General features: G+C 43.2%; 1 protein-coding gene across 2 annotated transcripts in view; it reads left to right on the top strand.

The window, feature by feature from the left end:
• Nucleotides 1-1,930: 1,930 nt before the first annotated feature.
• Nucleotides 1,931-21,936, top strand: part of uggt1 (UDP-glucose glycoprotein glucosyltransferase 1) — a 106,625-nt gene continuing 86,619 nt past the window's right edge. For both annotated transcript variants that reach the window (XM_033031404.1, XM_033031403.1), the window contains exons 1-7: nucleotides 1,931-2,035; nucleotides 10,192-10,327; nucleotides 11,817-11,899; nucleotides 16,321-16,451; nucleotides 16,551-16,663; nucleotides 17,092-17,266; nucleotides 18,252-18,348. In XM_033031404.1, coding sequence (XP_032887295.1) covers nucleotides 2,008-2,035; nucleotides 10,192-10,327; nucleotides 11,817-11,899; nucleotides 16,321-16,451; nucleotides 16,551-16,663; nucleotides 17,092-17,266; nucleotides 18,252-18,348 — 763 coding nt within the window. In that variant the 5' untranslated portion in view covers nucleotides 1,931-2,007. The remainder of the gene's footprint in view (nucleotides 2,036-10,191; nucleotides 10,328-11,816; nucleotides 11,900-16,320; nucleotides 16,452-16,550; nucleotides 16,664-17,091; nucleotides 17,267-18,251; nucleotides 18,349-21,936) is intronic.

Genomic DNA, 21,936 nt, shown 5'->3' with positions numbered 1-21,936 from the left:
CCTGGGTCTCCTCCATTGCCAGAGTGAGCAACAGCGGAAATTGGAGGAACAGCACCTCATCTTCCGTCTGGGGACCTTGCGTCCGTATGGCATTAACATTGAATTCTCCCAATTTTGCTAGCCCTTGCTGTCTCCTCCCCTTCCTTAACCCTCTAGCTGTCTCCTCCCACCCTCCCATCCGCCCGCCCTCGGGCTCCTCCCCCTCCTCCCCTTTTCCTTCTTTCTCCCACCCCCCATCAGTCTGAAGAAGGGTTTCGGCCCGAAACGTCGCCTATTTCCTTCGCTCCATAGATGCTGCTGCACCCGCTGAGTTTCCCCAGCAATTTTGTGTACCTTCGATATTCCAGCATCTGCAGTTCACTTTTGAACACTATGTTTACATATTCTGTTTGGCTGCAGCAAGTGAGAATTTCATTGTTCTATCTGGGACATATGACAATGAAACACCGTTGACTCTTGCTTTACTGTGCCTAGTCACATGTGACAATAAAGTTTCTTCAGGGAACGGGGATTCCCACCCTCCACCATAGATGAGGCTCGAACCAGGGTCTCGTCCATACCGCAACACTGCTCTCTCTCCCCATCCCCGCACTCGCAACAAGGGCAGAGTCCCCCTAGTCTTCACCTTTCACCCCCACCAGCCGGCAAATACAACAAATAATCCTCCGCCATTTCCGCCACCTCCAACGTGACCCCACCACTCGCCACATCTTCCCATCTCCCCCCATGTCTGCCTTCCGCAAAGACCGCTCCCTCCGCAACTCCCTTGTCAATTCTTCCCTTCCCTCCCGTACCTGCCCCTCCCCGGGCACTTTCCGTTGCAATCGCCAGAAATGCAACACCTGTCCTTTCACCTCCCCCCTCGACTCCATTCAAGGACCCAAGCAGTCGTTCCAGGTTGGACAAAGGTTCACCTGTATCTCCTCCAACCTCATCTACTGCATCCGCTGCTCTAGATGTCAGCTGATTTACATCAGTGAGACTAAGCGGTTATGAGGTTGGGCGATCGTTTCGCCGAACACCTCCGCTCAGTCCGCAATAACCTACCTGAACTCCCGGTGGCTCAGCACTTCAACTCCCCCACCCATTCCCAATCCGACCTCTCTGTCCTGGGTCTCCTCCATTGCCAGAGTGAGCAACACCGGAAATTGTAGGAACAGCACCTCATATTCCACCTGGGTTGCTTGCGTCCGGTTGGCATGAACGTTGAATTCTCCCAATTTTGCTAGCCCTTGCTGTCTCCTCCCCTTCCTTAACCCTCGAGCTGTCTCCTCCCATCCCCCCGCCCTCGGGCTCCTCCTCCTCCCTTTTTCCTTCCTTCTCCCCCCCCCCCCACCCCCCATCAATCTGAAGAAGGGTTTTGGCCCGAAACGTCACCTATTTCCTTCGCTCCATAGATGCTGCTGCACCCGCTGAGTTTCTCCAGCATTTTTGTGTACCTTCGACCTTCCAGCATCTGCAGTTCCTTCTTGAACACTGTGACAATAAAGTATTCCTATTTCAGGTTTGCAGCCTCTGCAGGATTTTACACTCCTCCCGAGACCCGCCCCCGCGATGACGCAGCTAGAGACCCCGCCCCTAGCGACGCCGCAGCCCGAGGCCCCGCCCACAGCGATGACGCAGCTGGAGACCCCGCCCCCATCGATGACACATCCAGAGGCCCCGCCCCAGCGATGACGCAGCCAGAGGCCCCGCCCCCAGCGATGACGCAGCCAGAGACCCCGCCCCAGCTATGACGCAGCCAGAGGCCCCGCCCCCCGCGACGTCCTCCCAAAGCTCTAAGATCTTTGCTTCCAATAGTAGTTGCCCATCGTGGCCGCCTGTATGTCAAATCATTTTAATGCATTTTATTCAAAATTAACATCTTTGGAAAATATTAAAAAATTATTATCAACACTTTAATTGTTGAGGGGCGCTTTGCCAAAAGGAAGAGGCGGTTGTTGTAATTTAATCGGGGATCAGGAAGACGACCCACCGGGTCCTCGGGTGAGGCTGTGGACACCCAAGATGGCGGCGCTCTGGGTCTCCGGCTCCGGTGAGTGAACGGAGGCGAATGAGCGGCTCGTAGCCGCTGCCCTAGTGAATGGCGGCGGCCGGGGCACAGTGGTGGGTTGACGGGCGAGTGGCTCCTTGGGTGGCGCTGTTGTTGCTGCTGCTGCACCGTCACATTAGCGGCTCCTGGCCGGCGACCCGGCGAGGCCGTGCACCGTTGTATTTACTGAAGGGATTGTGTGAAGGCTCCGCGCCCGTTGGAGTGGAGGAGAGAGGGAGAGACAGAGAGGGTGATAGTGAGGGGCGGGATAGAAAGAGATGGGAGAGACAGAGAGGGGGGCCCTGCTTTTAACCCGGCACTTGTGCCTGCAGATAGAGAAAGAGAGGGGGAGGAGGGAGGGAAGGTAGAGTGGAGGGGACAGAGGAGATGGTGTGCAGGGAGATGGAGGGGAGGGAAGTGATGGGGAGGGAGGTGGAGGGGAGGGGGGTTATGGGGAGGGAGGTGGAGGGGATGGGGAGGGCAGGGGGAGGGAAGTGATGGGGAGGGAGGTGGAGGGGATGGTGTGGAAGGGAGGTAGGTGATGGGGAGGGAGGTGGAGTGGAGGGGAGGGAGGTGGAGGGCAGGGGGGTGGAGGGCAGGGGGGATGGTGGGGAGGGAAGTGGTGGGGAGGGAAGTGATGGGGAGGGAAGTGATGGGGAGGGAGGTGGAGGGGAGGTGATGTGGAGGGGAGGTGATGTGGAGGGGAGGGAGGTAGAGGGGAGGGAGGTAGAGGGGAGGGAGGTAGAGGGGAGGTGATGTGGAGGGGAGGGAGGTAGAGGGGATGTGGAGTAGAGGGGAGGTGATGTGGAGGGGAGGTGATGGGGAGGGATGTTGCAGAGATGAACAACTTTCCCAACAAGCTGTGATGGAGAGCCGGTTCCACCAATCGGGAGCAGCTGCGGGCTGTTGCTTGGGGCGTTGACCAATCAGCAGAGGGGAGTGGCTGTGGGCGGGGCCTCAGCCGGCGGCCCGGGTCCGGGAGCGCGACACGACGGGCATTGTGATTGGAGGCAGCGGGAGGGAGTGAGCGCCCTGCTTTAACCCGGAACATGTGCCCAAAGATCTGCTATAAGATCTTTGCATGTGCCTGCAGATAGACACAAAAAGCTGGAGTAACTCAGCGGGAGAGGCAGCATCTCTGGAGAGAAGGAACGGGTGATGTTTCGGGTCGAGACCCTTCTTCCCAAAGATGCTGCCTGTCCCGCTGAGTTACTCCAGCTTTTTGTGTCTATCTGCGGTTTAAACCAGCATCTGCAGTTCCTTCTTAGACACTTGTGCCCAGTGTTGGCATGCAGAATCTGTTCAGGTCAACGTATGCGGATGCACACACTTGATTCAAGGTGATATATATCGATAGAAACAAGAACTGAAGATGATGGTTTATACTAAATGGTTTATACTAAAGATATACTAAATGGTTTATACTAAAGATAGACAAAGTGCTGGAGTAATTCAGCAGCATATCTGGAGGTAAAAATTACGTGACGTTTCGGGTCGCGACCCTACTTCAGACTCCAAACAAATAGCGTGCATACAATAATTCAAGCGGAGTGCAAAGCAATGCCCATGATAGTATCCAGAGCAGTATAAATATACTACCAGCTCATCCTACCACTATCGTCACAGCACTTCTTGCCTCTTCACCACCCAAGCGTAGTTCAAGACTTTGCATCCACAGCTTGTATGCTGCCGAGCCTTTATGAATGAAATAATTTATAATATTAAAAAATCGTTTGTTTTTTTCAACTTTATCCATGTATTATTTGGGCGGACACTGGCACAGCGGCAGAGTTGCTGCCTTACAGCGACTGCAGCGCTAGAGACCCGGGTTCGATCTTGACTATGGGTGCTGTCTGTACGGAGTTTGTACGTTCTCCCCTTGACCTGCGTGGGTTTTCTCCGAGATCTTTGGGTTCCTCCCACACTCCAAAGACATGCAGGTTTGTAGGTTAATTGGCTTGGTAAATGTAAAAATTGGCCCTAATGGGTGTAGGATAGTGTTAGTGTGCGGGGATCGCTGGTCGGCACGGACCCGGTGGGCCGAAGGGCCTGTTTCCGCGCTGTATGTCTAAACTATTATGCTCATGAGTTTGCATCAAAGCATAGCACTGGCAGTCAGATCATGAGCTGGCTACTTTGGCTATGTTACCAACCAAAGTATGATGGCATCCTTGCATGCTAACCATATTATTGTGCCGGTGTGCCCATCTAGTTTTTTTAGTTAACTTTTCAGTATCAGTAATTTTTTGCTTCCAATTCGTTAGGCCAATCATGCTTCTCCAGTGGTATGCCTTGGATTCATCCCATTCAGAGTCACAAGCACAGAAGTTTCACTTGTGGAGTAGTGAAGGATTTCCATCTTTTGGATGGGACATTAATCAGAGACATTGTTGGTCCAGAACAGAAGTATAAAATTACAAAACAAGCTTGGACATACTCTGAAGGTACACAAAAAGGCTGGAGAAACTCAGCGGGTGCAGCAGCATCTATGGAGCGAAGGAAATAGGCAACGTTTCGGGTCGAAACCCTGCACCCGCTGAGTTTCTCCAGCTTTTTTGTGTACCTTCGATTTTCCAGTATCTGCAGTTCCTTCTTGAACATACTCCGGATGTCCGAGTCAATAAAGTTCCAAAAATAATCAATATATTTGACTGAAGAGGGGTTCTGACCCAAAAAGTGACCTGTTCCTTTACTCCAGAAATGCTCTCTGACCTGCTGAATTAATTTGCAGTTTGTGTCTATCCTCTGTATAAACCAGCATCTGCAGTGCCTTCCTGCACTGTTACTACCTTGTTATTTTTGATGCTCAACTTGGGTGCTGTGTTTCCTTCACATTACTTTATCTAGAAAGGTGCAGCTTTGGAATATCTGGGAAATGTTGGCATGGTGACATATAAATAAAACAACATTTTCAATGCATGCACCGACACTAACAACATTGCATTCCTAACAATGAGCATCAAAGATAATGGCCTAGAAGTCAACATAATGGTGAGGCTCTGGCACCTTCGACATAGATATTGTGGCATTTTAGTTCAGAGATACAGCACGGAAACAGGCCCTTTGGCTCACCGCATCTGCGACGACCTGCGATCGCCACACACTAACGCTATCCACACGCTAGGGGCAATTTACAATTATACCAAGCCAATTAACCTACAAACCTGCCCTTCTTTGGAGTGGGAGAAAACCGGAGACCCCGGAGAAAACCTACACGATCACGGGGAGAACATACAAACTTTGTACAGATAGCACACGTAGCTACGATTGAACCCAGTTCACTGGCGCTGTAAGGCAGCAACTCTACTGCTGTGCCACCGTTCCATTTTTAATGTGGTTAAATGAAAATAATGAAAAGTTGTCATTTGGCTGTCAATTTTGCAAAGATTGGGCTGGCAGTATCCTGCACATTTCCTGTACATTTCTTATAAGTTGCATTGAGCAGTCCAAAGATGTTTTGATTTGTGGATCAGTTTGGAAATGAGTAAAAGGCAATTGGGTATTAAGTCTAATACATCCTGATATAACTATAAAACGCTGATCGTGTGTGTGAGTGTCTGTGTGCCTGTCTGCCTGTGTGCCTGTCTGCCTGTGTGCCTGTCTGTCTTTCTTCTATATAAAAAAAAACGACCCGCGACCGGGAAAAATTTACTTATTCTGGTAGAGATTTACCCCATGGAGTCCGAAATTGGTTTACCTGAAAATGTTGTGCTTTATTTCTTGAGTTATTAATAAAAATCTTCACAAAATCTGATCAAACTTTGAAATCAAAATGCCTGTTTTTTCGCTCATGACATGACAATGGATCTGCGTGCCTGTCGTGCCGTCTGCTTGCGCTGCGACTGACGTGACCGCCCTCCTCTCCCCCCCGTTGTTCAAAAGTCGCCCTGTCGACTGAACACCAAAGATCATAGTTGAAGATTGTGTCGGCCCAACCCACGCTCCTATGGTCGACATTCATTCGTGCCTTGGCTCGGTTCTCTCCCCCTCCCCTCACTCCCCCTCCCCTCACTCCCCCTCTCCCCCCTCGCCACCCCTCTCTGTGTCCCTCTGTCCCCCTCTCTCTACTCCCCTCCCTCTCTAGCCGAGCCTGCAAGTTGAGGGCTATACGTGAGTGGATAGGGTGGGGGATGGGGTAAAAGGAGTGAATGAATAATATTAATATAATATTAATGGGGGTGGTTAGTGTGTGTGTGACGCCGCAGGCCGCCCCCCTCCTCCCGCATTCGCGCGTTGAGGGGAGGGGACCCAACGGGTCCCACTTGGTCTAGAATTAAATATAAAGCAAGGACGTGCTGAAATAGTCAACTCAGAAAATATTTGCTGGGAGAAAGACAATAGTACATAAGTTGATTCTGAAGAAATGCCGATTGTGGTGTCTGCTTATTTAGGCTCTGCTATGCGTTTTCGTTTTAATTGTGGATGGTGAATTGATTCTAAAATTACATCTAAAGTTCTAAAATATGATTTCTAAACCACCATGAGTTTCAGAGGACGGTCATTTTGGCGAGGGCTATACTGCAATATCATATAATGTCTCCCAAAGCATTTCAGAAGGCAGTCCATTGTCAGCACGTATGGACCATTATTATGGAGCTGTAACTTTGGAGCTCCAATCTCCAGATATTGCCCTTCCGTTGCTGTGGTTATATACGCCGATATGGCCCTGATTCGCTTCCAAATTGGAGCTGCTGATGTTTGCAACTTGTTGTTTGTTCTACTTCTGCATGAGGGGGACGGGTGGGAACGAACACAGGGGAACTATTACGCAGTGATGATAAGAATATGCAAACGGCACACAGACAGTTTCTGAGGTCAGAATTGAATCCAGGTTGCTCGAGTTGTGAGGGAACAGGGCAACGTGCAGTGCCATTGTGCCACAAAAGTAAGAGTCAATCTGCAATAATGATACCAAATAACCAAAGGTTCAAAGGTTCAAAGGTTGATTTATTGTCACATACACCTAAATGTAGTGAAATTCCTTTTGCCAATGCAGCACATAAAAAAGAATACAAACATAACAATAATAAATAGCTTTAACATAAAAACATCCCCCCACAATGGTTCCCATTATGGGGGAAGGCACATGCATCATTATGAGCTTTTCGCTATCGAAATATTTGCCTTGTGTATTTCCTTGGTCTTTTATTTGATCTGGTGCTCCCATGAATTGTTGTCCGATCACTAGGACCTAGTGGCTGCAACATGGGTGGCCCCTGGACTACTTGAGAAATGTGCCACTGGCCTTGGGGAATGAGCTCATCAGCTTAAATTGTTCAAACACCTGGTTTATAACTGCACCATCCTGCTATTGGCGTCAATGGACTGTGCTAGATAGAGTAGATGCGGAGAGGATGTTTACAGCAACAGAAGAATGTAGGAGAGTGCACAGCCTTAGAATAAAATAACGTACTGATAGTGGAAATCAGGAGGAATTTCTTTCGGCAGAAGGTATCTGTTGAATTCATTACCACAGATGGCGGTGGAGGCCAAGTCATTGGGTGCTTTTAAAGAGAAGGTTGATAGATTCTTGATTAGTAAGGGCTCCAAAGGTTACGTGGAGAAAGCAGGAGCATGAGGTTGCGAGGGACAAATAGTTCAGCCATGATCGAATGGCAGAGCAGATTTATTGGGCCGAATGGCCTAATTCTGCTCCAGTGAGTTATGGTCTTAGCTGGCTGACTTGCAGGCAACAGCAAGGACATTGTCAGTGTGCCAGTGATGGGTTCATCAACACCGTTTCCCTGAAATAGGATAGCAGCCACATTTGGAGCAACCACATTCGTTTAGTTTAGTTTAGAGATACAGCACGGAAACAGGCCCTTCAGCTCACCGAGCCTGCGCCAACCAGCGATCCCCGCACATTAACACTATCCTACACCCACTAGGAACAATTTTTTAAAAACATTTACCAAGCCAATTAACCTACAAACCTGTCCGTCTTTGGAGTGTGGGAGTAAACCGAAGATCTCGAAGAAAACGCACGCAGGTCACGGGGAACACGTACATACTCCGTACAGACAGCACCCGTAGTCAGGATCGAACCCAGGGCTCCGGCGTTGCATTCACTGTAAAGCAGCAACTCTACCTCTGCGCCACCGTGACGTCTCAGCAAACATTATGGAACGAACAATAAACTTTCAGAGGAATGAGAGAGGAACTCGTTGTGAAACCGTTACTTATTAAGGAAGTGAAAAATTAGTGAAAGAAATGGATAACCTCTGAGTCTTAAAGAGAGAAAAGCTGTAAGCAGTTTTAGAAGAATCGTCCAGGACAATATACGACAAATTGTCAGGGCCAGCAATTTGGGCCAAAATGTATTTTGGTATTAACTGTATTTTGGTCCCTAGACTGCACACTGCGCTGTACAAATTGGGAAAGAGCTGGAGGTTAGATATCGCCCCTCAGCTTTATGCTAAGGGTGGTTCACATATGTAGCATGATCTCATTCAAATGGCTTTTTAACCTTAATTTAAAAGGTGCCATTATTATTTTAATATTGTAATGATCTATTGCACTTGAAGGTGTTTTAAAAGAAATATTATTTTGATTTTTAAAATATATAAAATATACCCTTTCAAGTTATTTGAGGCCTTTGACAATAGTGAGAAGGCCACCGGGTCAATGTAGAATTGGTGTCTCAGTGTCCACTACCTAATTCTACTCAGAGGTTGGGATCTGCAGTGATTTGTTGGTTGGCTACATCTGTCTGTATGATTGGATTCGCAAGGTTGCAAAAGTAAGTGTATCCATAAGATAAGCTTGGGGAATGCGGACAAGTAGTATTGGTTCATTACTCCTGTGGACTGAAACCATTACTGGCTGCAGCAGAGTGTTTTATGAAAAGTCCCACAAATATTTACCATCCTTGAAACAAGTGTAACAAAATGTAGAAGTCAATTCACAATGCAGTAAAGATATGTGTGGGTTCAGTCACCAAATCACACACACGAAATAGGCTATTAGTGGGTGATGTTCCTAATGAGCCAAATGCAACGTGCTGTTGAAAGGCCAAATGTGAAATAAATTAGATTGTTGATGGAGCTTGAATCAGAATGCAAAATATCACATTGAGTTAAAACACTCAATCCAAAAATAACACAATATTCCTATGAAGTAGATGAAGGTATCCTCAACTGAAGGGGAATACTTATCCTACCTCAAATTGCTTTCCGTCAATCAGGAGTCAATCAGGATTCCTCTATTTGCCAAACTGTTAGAGGCAAATTATTGTAAGTATTTTTGCCTATGATAACAGTAAAACTATATCTGCTATATGACCATTTGGTATCTGATTTCTCAAGTAATGTTTGCAGATCTCCCTTCCAACTTGTGGGGGTTCCCAGGCCCTCTTCCAACTCACAGAGGCCCCAGTTCTCACACTCTTCTTCAAGTCACCAGGGTTGTAGTTCATGCTTTCTTTCAAAACTCACCAAGAATGCATTTCCATGCTCTTTTTAAATTTATTGGGAAATTTATTAAAATACTGTGTAACAGCTAAGAAAAGGAAAAGTATTCTGGAAAAAATACAAATCTGGCACCACCAAAGTCTTGAATGTTCAAGATGATCAGAATTTTACTGTTGCAATAATGTGAGTACTTTATGGGGTCAACAATTAAAATGATGTACGAACCTCAAGAATGGCCATACTCTTCTGCGTAATTATATTATATCTTACTGGACCCACATTGACGTTGACATTTTTTGATTAAATTGATTAGTTTTAGTATTGATCAATTTCATTGTTGATTACTCAGCTTCTAATAACTGATAATTATTGTCTGATATGCACTGTACAGTTTCTCCACTCAGGTGCTGATCCAGAGCTACAGATATAGAAGGAAACAAATAGCCAGGATGTTGCCTTGGATGAATGGCTTTAGTTATAGGGATAGATTGGATAGGCTGGGTGTAGTCTCTCAGAAATGTAGGAGACTGAGGCGATGACCTTGATCATCCCGATGAATCTTTTCTGATACCGCATCCTTCCTACGGTGTGGCAATCCGAACTGTGCATAACACTCAGAAGTGTGGTTGAACTAATGTTTTGTACCTCTTTACTGTATCTATTGAGTTTGATTCTATGATATTGAAGTAAGTTGAATTAGTTTATGTTGAACTCATACTGATAATTTCTAATCAATTGTACTTAATACAGCGAAGCGCAACTCTGGTATTCTTGCAACGGTGGCTCTGTTATATATTTCCTTCATGGTTGTGAATGCCGACTCGAAAGCAGTGACAACAACGCTGACCACCAAGTGGCCATCTACGCCATATTTACTGGAAGCAAGGTAATTCCATTGCCTATCATTAGAACAATGCTAACAGGATTGGTAAGCTATATGAGTAAATTATTTCCATCCAACTGGAAAGGTTCACGCTCATCACAATGTGAATCTTTTATAGTAAGTAAATATATGATGCTGAAAAGTGGAGATTGTGCAAAGAATTACATTACAAATACAAGGGGGATACCAAACTGGTGGTTTCAATAGTAATTTCTGGTTATTCAACAACAAATTATTTTGATTCAGTTTCACAGCTTGTCGTGCTCTAATATTTGAGAGTGGAAGTTGTTGAAGGACGGAGGAATAGGAGTTTAGAAGTGTGCATTGGTGTCATGCCGTCACAGTCTTTTCTACACTAGCTGATAATTAATGATTTTTATTTGGTCTCAGAGGCAGAGTCACATACCTTGATTTTGAACATCACAACAACGAATATATAAAAGGAAAAAGGAATTAGTCTCATCTTTTTTGCTGGATATGATTTCCTTCTTTTCACTGAACTAATGCGTTGGCACCTTTTTCCTTTCCTCCATTTTGAAATGTTAGTGTTGCACTTTGTGTTCTATATTTAACATATCCATTTTAAATTCATAATTGCTTTAAAGGTTGTTTTTTAAATAGTCATTCAGTGGAGAATGTTTCCATCTAACTAGATCAATAATAATGAACAGTTATAGTTTTGGTGCAGTATCTCAATTGCACTCCCAAGTCTATGCAAGCAAATAGAATAGAAGGGATACAAGTGAGGTTTCTCTAAGTTGAACAAGTAACTGCAGTTGTGAATTTTGGATAAATCATGGAAGGATTGTCAAATAGCCACTTAGCAAGATAATTTCTAATATCTATTTATCACGCTGTTAACATTAGCTTCCTGAACGTAGCAATATGAATACATAGGGTGATAAAGAAAGCATATAGCATGCTTGCTTTCCTAGATCGGGGCATTGAGTATAAAGGTCATGGTCATGTTGCAGCTTTAGGCCTCGTTTGGGGTATTGTGTCTAGATCTTACAGGAAGGATGTTGAGGCTTGGAGAATGTACAGAAGAGAGTCACCAGAATGCTACCTGGATTAGAAGGGTATTAGCTATAAGGAGAAATTGGACAAACTTGGATTGTTTTTGTGGATTGTTTGAATTGCCAAAGACTAGAGAGCGTGGTTTTAAGGTGAGAGGGACAAAGTTTAAAGGAGATGTGCCGGGCAAGATTTTTTTAGACAGAGTGGCTGGAACTGTCTGCTAGTGATGGTAGTTGATGCAAATATGATAGTGGCATTTAAGAGGCATTTAAATAGGCACATGGATATGCAAGGAATGGAGGGATATGGATCATGTTCAGGTAGAGGAGATTAGTTTAACATGGCATCATGTTTGGCACGGGTATGGTAGACTGAAGGGCCTGTTCCTGTGTTGTGCTGTTCTATGTTCTATTTATAATAATGACTTCATTGAAGAAGTAAGCAAATTGCAGGATTTTTATTGTTTCTGTTTCAGTGAATTTCTGGCTGAAGAAAGTAAAGCTAAATTCTGGGATTTTGTGGATGCCACTCAAGAAACCCATCCAGAGGATCATGAAGGTACTATTCACTTAATTATATGCTGATACAGTTTGACAAGTTTGGTCATTTCTTTCTCATATTGGATTGGATTGGATTCAATGTTATTGTCATTGCACTTTTCAGTGCAACAAAATGGTTTAGCCTGCAGTCATAAAATAGAATAATAATAAAACAAATACTCAACACAGTTTAAAGTCCCAAAGTCATTGTCTCTTCCCTCCTTGCTCTCCCTCTGCGCCGAGGCAATCTAAGCCTCCGATGTTGCGACCCCGCCGGGTGATGGTGTGCAAGTCCCGCGGCTGAATCCGAGCTCCGCAAACGGGCCGGTTCATCTACAGGATTAATTCTGATTTTCTGTGGAGGCTAAAAATTACAGACCAAAATATTTACTGGTCCTTATTTGCTGGTTTGATATTGGTCAAAGTTAGTTGTGATGCCATTGATGATGAACATGATACCACATTAGTTACTGGTAAAATAATTAGAAGATGAACATGGGAAATGCCTGGAATACATTGAAAATATGAGGGTTTTAGAAAGGCCAGAACAATCCATCCAATAGAAATGGATGTGGGTGTAATTTCCTCTACTCTGATGATATAGGTAGATTTTCACATGTCACGACAAATTCTCCAAATTATCTAAATACTGTCAAATTCTTCAAGAAATTGTCTTTAAACAAAGATAGTTTCACAAAGTGAGTGACCATCAACCACTCAACTAAAGTCCCATCTGGTGAAGAAAAGATAATTGGAAGTAAATGACACTTCAGTTCTCGATATTTGTCTCCTCCAGTGCATACCCAATTGCTTTACTTGGGCCTTTTCTGCTGCATCTTATTTCCAGTAACTTCAGTTAACCTGATTGTTCTTTTCAAAATTCAATAATTAGTTGTTCTTAACATAAGCGTATGAATTAAAAGACTTAAGGCTAATGTAAAATAAATCCAATATGGTTTTTTTGCCCATCATTTAAAGAAAAACTAGCAGCTACGTGTGGTTAACTATATCAATTAGTGTAGTTCAGTTTAGAGATACAGTGTGGAAACAGGTCCTTCGTCCCACCGAGTCCATGATGACCAGCGATCACCTGTACACTAGTTCTATTTGACGCACTAGGGACAATTTACAGAATCCAATGAGCCAACAAACCTGCACGCCTTTGGAATGTGGGAGGAAATCGGAGCACCCGGAGAAAACCCATGCGGTTAATTTGGTGTACCTTTCATCGTAGGTTTGCCCCATTGTCTAGACTGCATTTGCAATTCAATATAATTATGGAGAGGGACAAAACTGGACCTAGGGTTGAGATTTTTGATTGGAGAAAGGCTAACTTTGAGGAGATGCGAAAGGATTTAAAAGGAGTAAATTGGGACAGTTTGTTTTATGGGAAAGATGTGGAAGAGAAATGGAGTACATTTAAAGGTGAAATTTTAAGAGTACAGAATCTTTATGTCCCTGTTCGGTTGAAAGGAAATCGTAAAAATTGTAAAGAGCCATGGTTTTCAAGGGAAATTGGACACTTGGTTCGGAAAAAGAGGGAGATCTACAATAGTTATAGGCAGCATGGAGTAAATGAGGTGCTTGAGGAGTATAAAGAATGTAAAAAGAATCTTAAGAAAGAAATTAGAAAAGCTAAAAGAAGATATGAGGTTGCTTTGGCAAGTAAGGTAAAAGTAAATCCGAAGGGTTTCTACCGCTATATTAATAGCAAAAGGATAACGAGGGATAAAATTGGTCCATTAGAGAGTCAGAGTGGCCAACTATCTGCAGAGCCAAAAGAGATGGGGGAGATATTGAACAGTTTCTTTTCTTCGGTATTCACCAAGGAGAAGGATATTGAATTATGTGAGGTAAGGGAAACAAGTAGAGTAGCTATGGAAACTATGAGGATCAAAGAAGAGGAAGTACTGACACTTTTGAGAAATATAAAAGTGGATAAGTCTCCAGGTCCGGACAGGATATTCCCTAGGACATTGAGGGAAGTTAGTGTAGAAATAGCAGGGGCTATGGCAGAAATATTTCAAATGTCATTAGAAACGGGAATGGTGCCGGAGGATTGGCGTACTGCGCATGCTGTTCCATTGTTTCAAAAGGGGTCTAAGAGTAAACCTAGCAATTATAGACCTGTTAGTTTGACGTCAGTGGTGGGCAAATTAATGGAAAGAATACTTAGAGATAATATATATAAGCATCTGGATAAACAGGGTCTGATTAGGAACAGTCAACATGGATTTGTGCCTGGAAGGTCATGTTTAACTAATCTTCTTGAATTTTTTGAAGATGTTACTCGGGAAATTGATAAGGGTAAAGCAGTGGATGTTGTGTATATGGACTTCAGTAAGGCCTTTGACAAGGTTCCTCATGGAAGGTTGGTTAAGAAGGTTCAATGGTTGGGTATTAATGGTGGAGTAGCAAGATGGATTCAACAGTGGCTGAATGGGAGATGCCAGAGAGTAATGGTGGATGGTTGTTTGTCAGGTTGGAGGCCAGTGACGAGTGGGGTGCCACAGGGATCTGTGTTGGGTCCACTGTTGTTTGTCATGTACATCAATGATCTGGACGATGGTGTGGTAAATTGGATTAGTAAGTATGCAGATGATACTAAGATAGGTGGGGTTGCGGGTAATGAAGTAGAGTTTCAAAGTCTACAGAGAGATTTATGCCAGTTGGAAGAGTGGGCTGAAAGATGGCAGATGGAGTTTAATGCTGATAAGTGTGAGGTGCTACATCTTGGCAGGACAAATCAAAATAGGACGTACATGGTAAATGGTAGGGAATTGAAGAATGTAGGTGAACAGAGGGATCTGGGAATAACTGTGCACAGTTCCATGAAAGTGGAATCTCATGTAGATAGGGTGGTAAAGAAAGCTTTTGGTGTGCTGGCCTTTATAAATCAGAGCATTGAGTGTAGAAGTTGGGATGTAATGTTAAAATTGTACAAGGCATTGGTGAGGCCAATTCTGGAGTATGGTGTACAATTTTGGTCGCCTAATTATAGGAAGGATGTCAACAAAATAGAGAGAGTACAGAGGAGATTTACTAGAATGTTGCCTGGGTTTCAGCAACTAAGTTACAGAGAAAGGTTGAACAAGTTAGGGCTTTATTCTTTGGAGCGCAGAAGGTTAAGGGGGGACTTGATAGAGGTTTTTAAAATGATGAGAGGGATAGACAGAGTTGACGTGGAAAAGCTTTTCCCACTGAGAGTAGGGAAGATTCAAACAAGGGGACATGACTTGAGAATTAAGGGACTGAAGTTTAGGGGTAACATGAGGGGGAACTTCTTTACTCAGAGAGTGGTAGCTGTGTGGAATGAGCTTCCAGTGAAGGTGGTGGAGGCAGGTTCGTTTTTATCATTTAAAAATAAATTGGATAGTTATATGGATGGGAAAGGAATGGAGGGTTATGGTCTGAGCGCAGGTATATGGGACTAGGGGAGATTATGTGTTCGGCACGGACTAGAGGGGTCGAGATGGCCTGTTTCCGTGCTGTAATTGTTATATGGTTAATATGGTTATATGGTTAACTATCAATTGTTTTCATTAACTTGGATAGAAATGGGAAATGTGAGAGAAGTTTTGTTTATTTTTTTTTAATTGAAACTTGGTGTTGCTGTCAAGGACAGCTTTTTTGCCACATCTCGTTTCCCTTAAACTGCTTTCCACGTTCTGGTGAAAGTACTACTACATTGCCTGGCTAGTCTATGCTCAGTGGTCAAACAAGATTAAATGTTATCCAGGAGTGTAAAGGGGCTGTCCCACAGCGGCGACATAATCCGCAAGTTAAGAAGAGTGTCTTCGACCTTCAAGCTCGAGGGCACTCGCCTAGAAAACCTCGAGCTGGATAGACCGTCCGCGTTGAAACTGCAAGCTTGATCGACCGCACGCACGCGCGCGCACACACACACACACACACACACACACACACACACACACACACACACACACACACACACACACACACACACACACACACACATCGCAAAGGCGGGGGCCAGGGAAAGCGGGGGAGCGCTGTCTGAAATTCACACCCACGATGAAGAGGAAGGTAAAAGACGGCTGCACAGATTGCCTACGGCTGCTCTCGACTGCCTGTAACTAAATGGCGACCCCACTCCACTGCATTACGAGTTAAAAACAGCCATGCTGACCAAATTTTACTCGCGGAAAAATTTTCAACATGCTGAAAATTTTTCCGCGACCTGGCTGAGGCCGCGAGTATTCTGGAACTTCCCTCGAGCATGAAGGAGAGTTCCAAGGACCTCCTAGGACCACGTGTCAACCATGCTGTGAGTTTGAGTCGAGGGCAAACTCTTCTAAACTCGCAGATTAGGTGGCCGCAGTGCGACAGCCCCTTTAGACCCTATAGGAAGGAAGATGGAAAGGAGCATGAAATGAAATTATATGTGCAGCAACGTAATTATTTTTTTTTACATGACAGGAAGCGATACGTTCCACTACAATTATATACTGCGGAAAGCTGGTGAGATTTTGACTCCTGTGCAAGCCAACCTTCTGAAGTTTGCCTTATCCCTACGGGTTTATTCTGCCACTGTTCAAATGTTTCAGCAGGTAAGTTGAAAGCCATGGTGTTTTGTGTAATTTACTGGAAAGGGTAAACTATTTAGATTTATTTCCCGAAGAAATAAATGAAACTATCTCTTTTACTAGGTTGCAGCAGAGGAGCCCCCTCCAGAAGGCTGTTCTGCTTTTATAAATGTACATGGGGAGAAAACCTGCAATCCTGACAGGTTGGAGGTGGTTCTGCAGAGTGCTCTGGAGAGGTAAACGTTACACTGTGTGAATGAAAAATTTATGTTGAGAAGTGTATGTGAAATTGGAGAGAAGTAGAATTCCAAATAATTTGAAAATCCATGATCTAGTAATGTGGGCTTTGGCATGGGTACTGTACAAGACAAATTTAATTAATTTTCATTTGTAATAATACTCTTCTTGTGGTTGCAGAACTTGGTTCAAATGTTGCCTTGTATATTGCAACATGGTATGATAACAAATAAATATACAATGTGCTTTCTTGTTCAATTTTTATGGACATTTTTTTCCACTGATACAGTCCAGAACAGTAACAGGAATTATGAAATTTGGAATTTTAATTTAACAAATAACTTACTTCAAGCAAGATTATTATGTCTAATTTTACATTGAACCTTATGGACATTGTTTAAATCTGATTTTTGTCTTTAATTATTAGACCCAAACCTTATTTATTTAAAGGGGATCATATTAAGGCACCTTTAAGAAATGAACTTCCATTTGCGATTCTCTATGGTGAGATTGGTACCAAAGAGTTTTCCAGGTTCCACAAACGTCTCTGCTCCAAATCAGATGGAGGAAGTGTCAACTACGTACTCAGGCATTATGTTGCTGTAAGTAAACCAAGTTGCCTTGTGATTAGAACCTAGAACCTAGAACAGTGCAGCACAATGTGCTGTACATGGTGCCAAGACCGACTCTTATGTGCCTGCACATAATCCATATTCCTCCATTCCCTGAATATCAATATGCAAAATTCTTAGTATTATTATTAATTGTCTATTAAAATAATTACACTATTGTGGACCTCCTTCCACGTAATAGCTTTGACTATATATTGAGATGGGGATAGATTTATATTTACTTTCTAATTAACCACATTTCTTTGCGGGTCGCTCTCTGCTCTCTTGCCCAAGTGGCATTTCATGTGCAATCTCTTGATACTGGATCCTAATGGTGGACTCCAATCTAGCTCCATTGCCTTGGGTTTCGCAACTGCTTTGTTTATTTATGAGCTGAAGGAGGGAATTAACCCCATGTAACTTATTCTGTCTTTGATTGAAATTATTGCTGATCCATGACAAAATAATTATTTCCTTGTGGCATTTTCTAAATAATTGCTTTTAACCGCAATTATTAAACAAAAATATCAAATGTGACCTTCAGTCCTAAATCTAAGGTTCAAATTAAGGAGCTGACAAAGTACCTCAAAACAACAAGCAAATGTTTAGTTCAGAGATACAGCGCAGAAACAGGCCCTCTGGCCCACTGAATCTGCACCGACCAGTGATCTTCGCACATCAACGCTACCCCGCACACACTAGGGACAATTTTACATTTATCCATTTATGTCAAGCCAATTAACCTACAAAACTGTACGTCCTTGGAGTGTGGGAGGAAACCAAATATCTTGGTTGGATGCAGGATGCTTGCGAATCCTTTATTCCCAAGTGACGACGAATAAAACATGGAGATTTTATGTTTGAGGCCACGTGTGACACTTATTCCATTGTTGTTAGATATGTTGTTAAGTAATGAGCAGGAATGTTAAACATTGGATCAATTGTGGTTACATTAGAATGTTTCTGTTTTTCACAGTATCCAAGTAAGGAGAAGGTGTTCCTTTCTGGTTATGGCGTTGAGCTTGCCATTAAAAGCACCGAATACAAAGCCAAAGATGACACGCAAGTGACAGGTGATTAAATAAAGTACTAACTATATATCTTCTCGCAATTTGTGGACATTTTTGTCGATAAAGGCAAAACAAAGAGGCATCCAACTATAGCTCTGCTTCTTCATTCTCTTGCGATTAAATTAAATAGTGAACTCAGATTTTTTATCACATCACTATTTTCACCCAAAGGCTATGAGCCCATTGCATTTTGGACATATCTGGCATACTAAATGGTTCTATATGTGATGCTATTTGAAAATACGCAAACATTGAGAAATTGAGACATTCTTCTTCGAGGAGCTTATTAATGTGGATTGATTCACTTAAGAATTTCAGATGGTGCATTATGGTGTGCGATCTATAATAGTATTACAGTAGAACAATTCCTCATTAGTTCAATAAATAATCAAACTGCAAGTAGATTTCGACATGCAGTATTTTGGTTGAAAATGTGTTGATTATGAACAAAGGAATCATTACATGCTACCCAGTAAAGTCATTAGTGTGAGATATACTAGTGGTAATTCATAACAGCATAGGGTACATGTGGTAGTCATGATTTTGAGGTGTGTGTTATTTTTTTGGCCTATAAAGGTTTCAGGCTTGTAGCTGTTCCCAATTTTTATCTAATGATGCTTATACCACAATATATTTACAAGCCCATGCCTACAGAACATAATATGTTAAAACAAATTTGTAACTATGCACGATTTAGATTATAGAGTTATGCTGCACGAAGCTGGCTCTTTGGCCCAAGATGCCAATTTCCAACTTTGAACCTTTTCTTTTAAACCTTTCCTATCCATGTATCTGTCACTTCCTCTGCCATTTGCTCCATATACGTATCACCCCTTCATGCAAAGGATGCCCTTCAGGTTTCTATTAAATATTCCCCTCTCACCTTAAACCTATGCCCTTTAGTTCTTGTTTGGGTAATCGTGGGGAAGGGACTGGGGAAAATAATACTTTCATAAGTTACAGCAGCAGAATTAGGCCATTCGGCCCAATGAGTCTACTCTGCCATTTAATCGTGGCTGATCTATCTTTCCCTCCCAACCCTATTCTCCTGCTTTCTCGCCATAACCTTTGACATCCCTACTAATCAATAATCTGTCAATCTCCAATCTTAAAAATACCCAATGATGTGTACATTCCATTCCAGATTATTGATATAGGATAAACAAACAACACAGGCCCAGCACCAACTCTGATGCACACCATAAAGGGCCTGTCTCACTGTACGAGGTAATTCAAGAGTTCTCCCGAGTTCTCCCCTGATTCGAGCTTGTGTAATGTCCGTAGCGGCTACGTAGGAGCTCGTGGATGTCACGTAGCGGCTCGTACGAGTAACGGTAGGTACTCGGGAAATCCGGTAAACTCGTGACATTTTTTCAACACTGTGAAAAATGTCCACGAGTAAAAAAATACTTGTGAGGAAAAAAATGGTTACTTTTTACTCGTATGAGCCCCTACGTATCTGCTACGTACATTACACAAGCTCGAATCGGGGAGAACTCGGGAGAACTCTTGAATTACCTCGTACAGTGAAACAGGCCCTTTATGGTGTGCATCAGAGTTGGTGCTGGGCCTGTGTTGTTTGTTTATCCTATATCAATAATCTGGAATGGAATGTACACATCATTGGGTATTTTTAAGATTGGAGATTGACAGATTATTGATTAGTAGGGATGTCAAAGGTTATGGCGAGAAAGCAGGAGAATAGGGTTGGGAGGGAAAGATAGATCAGCCACGATTAAATGGCAGAGTAGACTCATTGGGCCGAATGGCCTAATTCTGCTGCTGTGACTTATGAAAGTACAGGCCCTTTAGTCATCGGCCTCCTGTCCGATAAACGACCTTCCACCTTCACACTTGTTTTCTTCCATCAAGCCAATTATGTATCCAATAGATTTTCAAATTAGTTATCTCGTTTTAAAATTTAATATGGTACGTGGAGTTTTACATCTCTGTTCTAGAAGCTCCTTTGTTCTCACTTTGTTGAATAGTACAGAAACAAGATGGACGCCTGAGATTTGAATCAATGAAATGGTTTGCTGTCGGATCGTAAGAATATTTAGATGAAGTTTGAATATTATTTGTCTGAGCAGAGAAGATAAAGAAGGTAGATTGCATCAGGCTGTGTTTATCAACTACAGCTCGGCGTTCAACACCATTATCCCTGCCAAACATAGTCATATTCAGAGAACTTGGTCGCTGTTCATCCCTATGCAACTGGATCCTCAACTTCCTCATCAGCAGATCACAATCAGCATGAATTTGTAACAACACTTCCTCCTCGATAACCATTAATGCAGAGCCACCTTAATGCCGTGTACACAGTCCCCTGCTCTACTCTCTCTATGCCGATAACCATGTAGCCATTTGCATATTCAATGCTATCTTTAACTTTGCCGACAATACCGTTGTTGTATGAATAACGGGTAATGCTGAGTCGGAATACAGGAGAGAGATTGATGATCTGATTGACTGGTGCCAGAAGAACAATCTTACTCACAATGTTAGCTAGACCAAGGAGCTGATTGTTGACTTCAAGAAGGGAAAGTCGGGGATTCATTAATCAGGTTTCATCGACGGGACGGAGGGGGAAAAAGTCAACAGCTTCAAGTTACTAAGTGTTCAAGCATCTGAAGACCTGACCTGGGCCAGCAAATTGATGCAATCACAAACAGAACTCCTTTATTCCCGTACGAAATTGAAGAGCTTTGATATGTGGCCAAATCTCCTCAGTGGTGTATTGTTGCGAGCATACTGACTGGTTGCATCATGGGCTGGTTAGGTAATACAAATGCCTAGGGAAGAAGGAAGCTACAGAGAGTGGTAGACATTGCCCGACTCATCACAGGTACGGACCTCCCACTGTCGAAGGGATTTATAAGAGGTGCTGTGTCAAAAAGGCAGCCGATATCATCAAAGATGTACACAACTGGGCCACACTTTCATTTTGCTACTACCATCAGGAAGAAGATACAAGAATCTAAAACTGTGACCACCAGTTAAGAGCAGCTTCTTCCCAGCAACCAGTCTCTTGAACGCTGCACAACATGAACCACAACTTTTTTTTCTTCTTTTTCCTTCCTCCCACAATATGTAATATGTAAAATAATATGTGATTCTGTTCCATTCTGTTTGTAGTTTGTTTGTTTGTTTTTTTGCACAAAGTCCGCGAGCATTGCCACTTTTCATTTCACTGCACATCTCGTATGTGTATGTGATGAATAAACTTGAATTTGAGCATATTTTACAGAACGTGTATTTGTTGCACCGCGTACTTTGGTGAATCGTATTATTGATTATGATATATTTATTTGCGTACTATTGCAGGAATGGATGTTAATTTGAGTGTGTTATTCCAAAAAATACAAGCGTGTAAATCAAACATTGGTATTAAAAGAAGATGTGCGCCATTTAAAAAAGTTATAAATCAAATGCACGTAAAACGTGAGATGCCTGGACTTGAAGAATATATGAATATATTTGACAGCAATTCAAAAGCAACAGACCAATTAAATGAGGTCTCGTAACTAGATTAGATTAGATTATACCTTTAATAATCCTTTTCAGGAAATTACAGTGCCACGACAGCTTCAA

This window comes from Amblyraja radiata, chromosome 13 (genome assembly GCF_010909765.2).
Source record: "Amblyraja radiata isolate CabotCenter1 chromosome 13, sAmbRad1.1.pri, whole genome shotgun sequence".
In the NCBI taxonomy this organism is placed as follows: Eukaryota; Metazoa; Chordata; class Chondrichthyes; order Rajiformes; family Rajidae; genus Amblyraja; species Amblyraja radiata.
The sequence above is the reverse complement of the archived record's forward strand: the minus strand, read 5'-3'. Positions and strand labels throughout refer to the sequence as shown.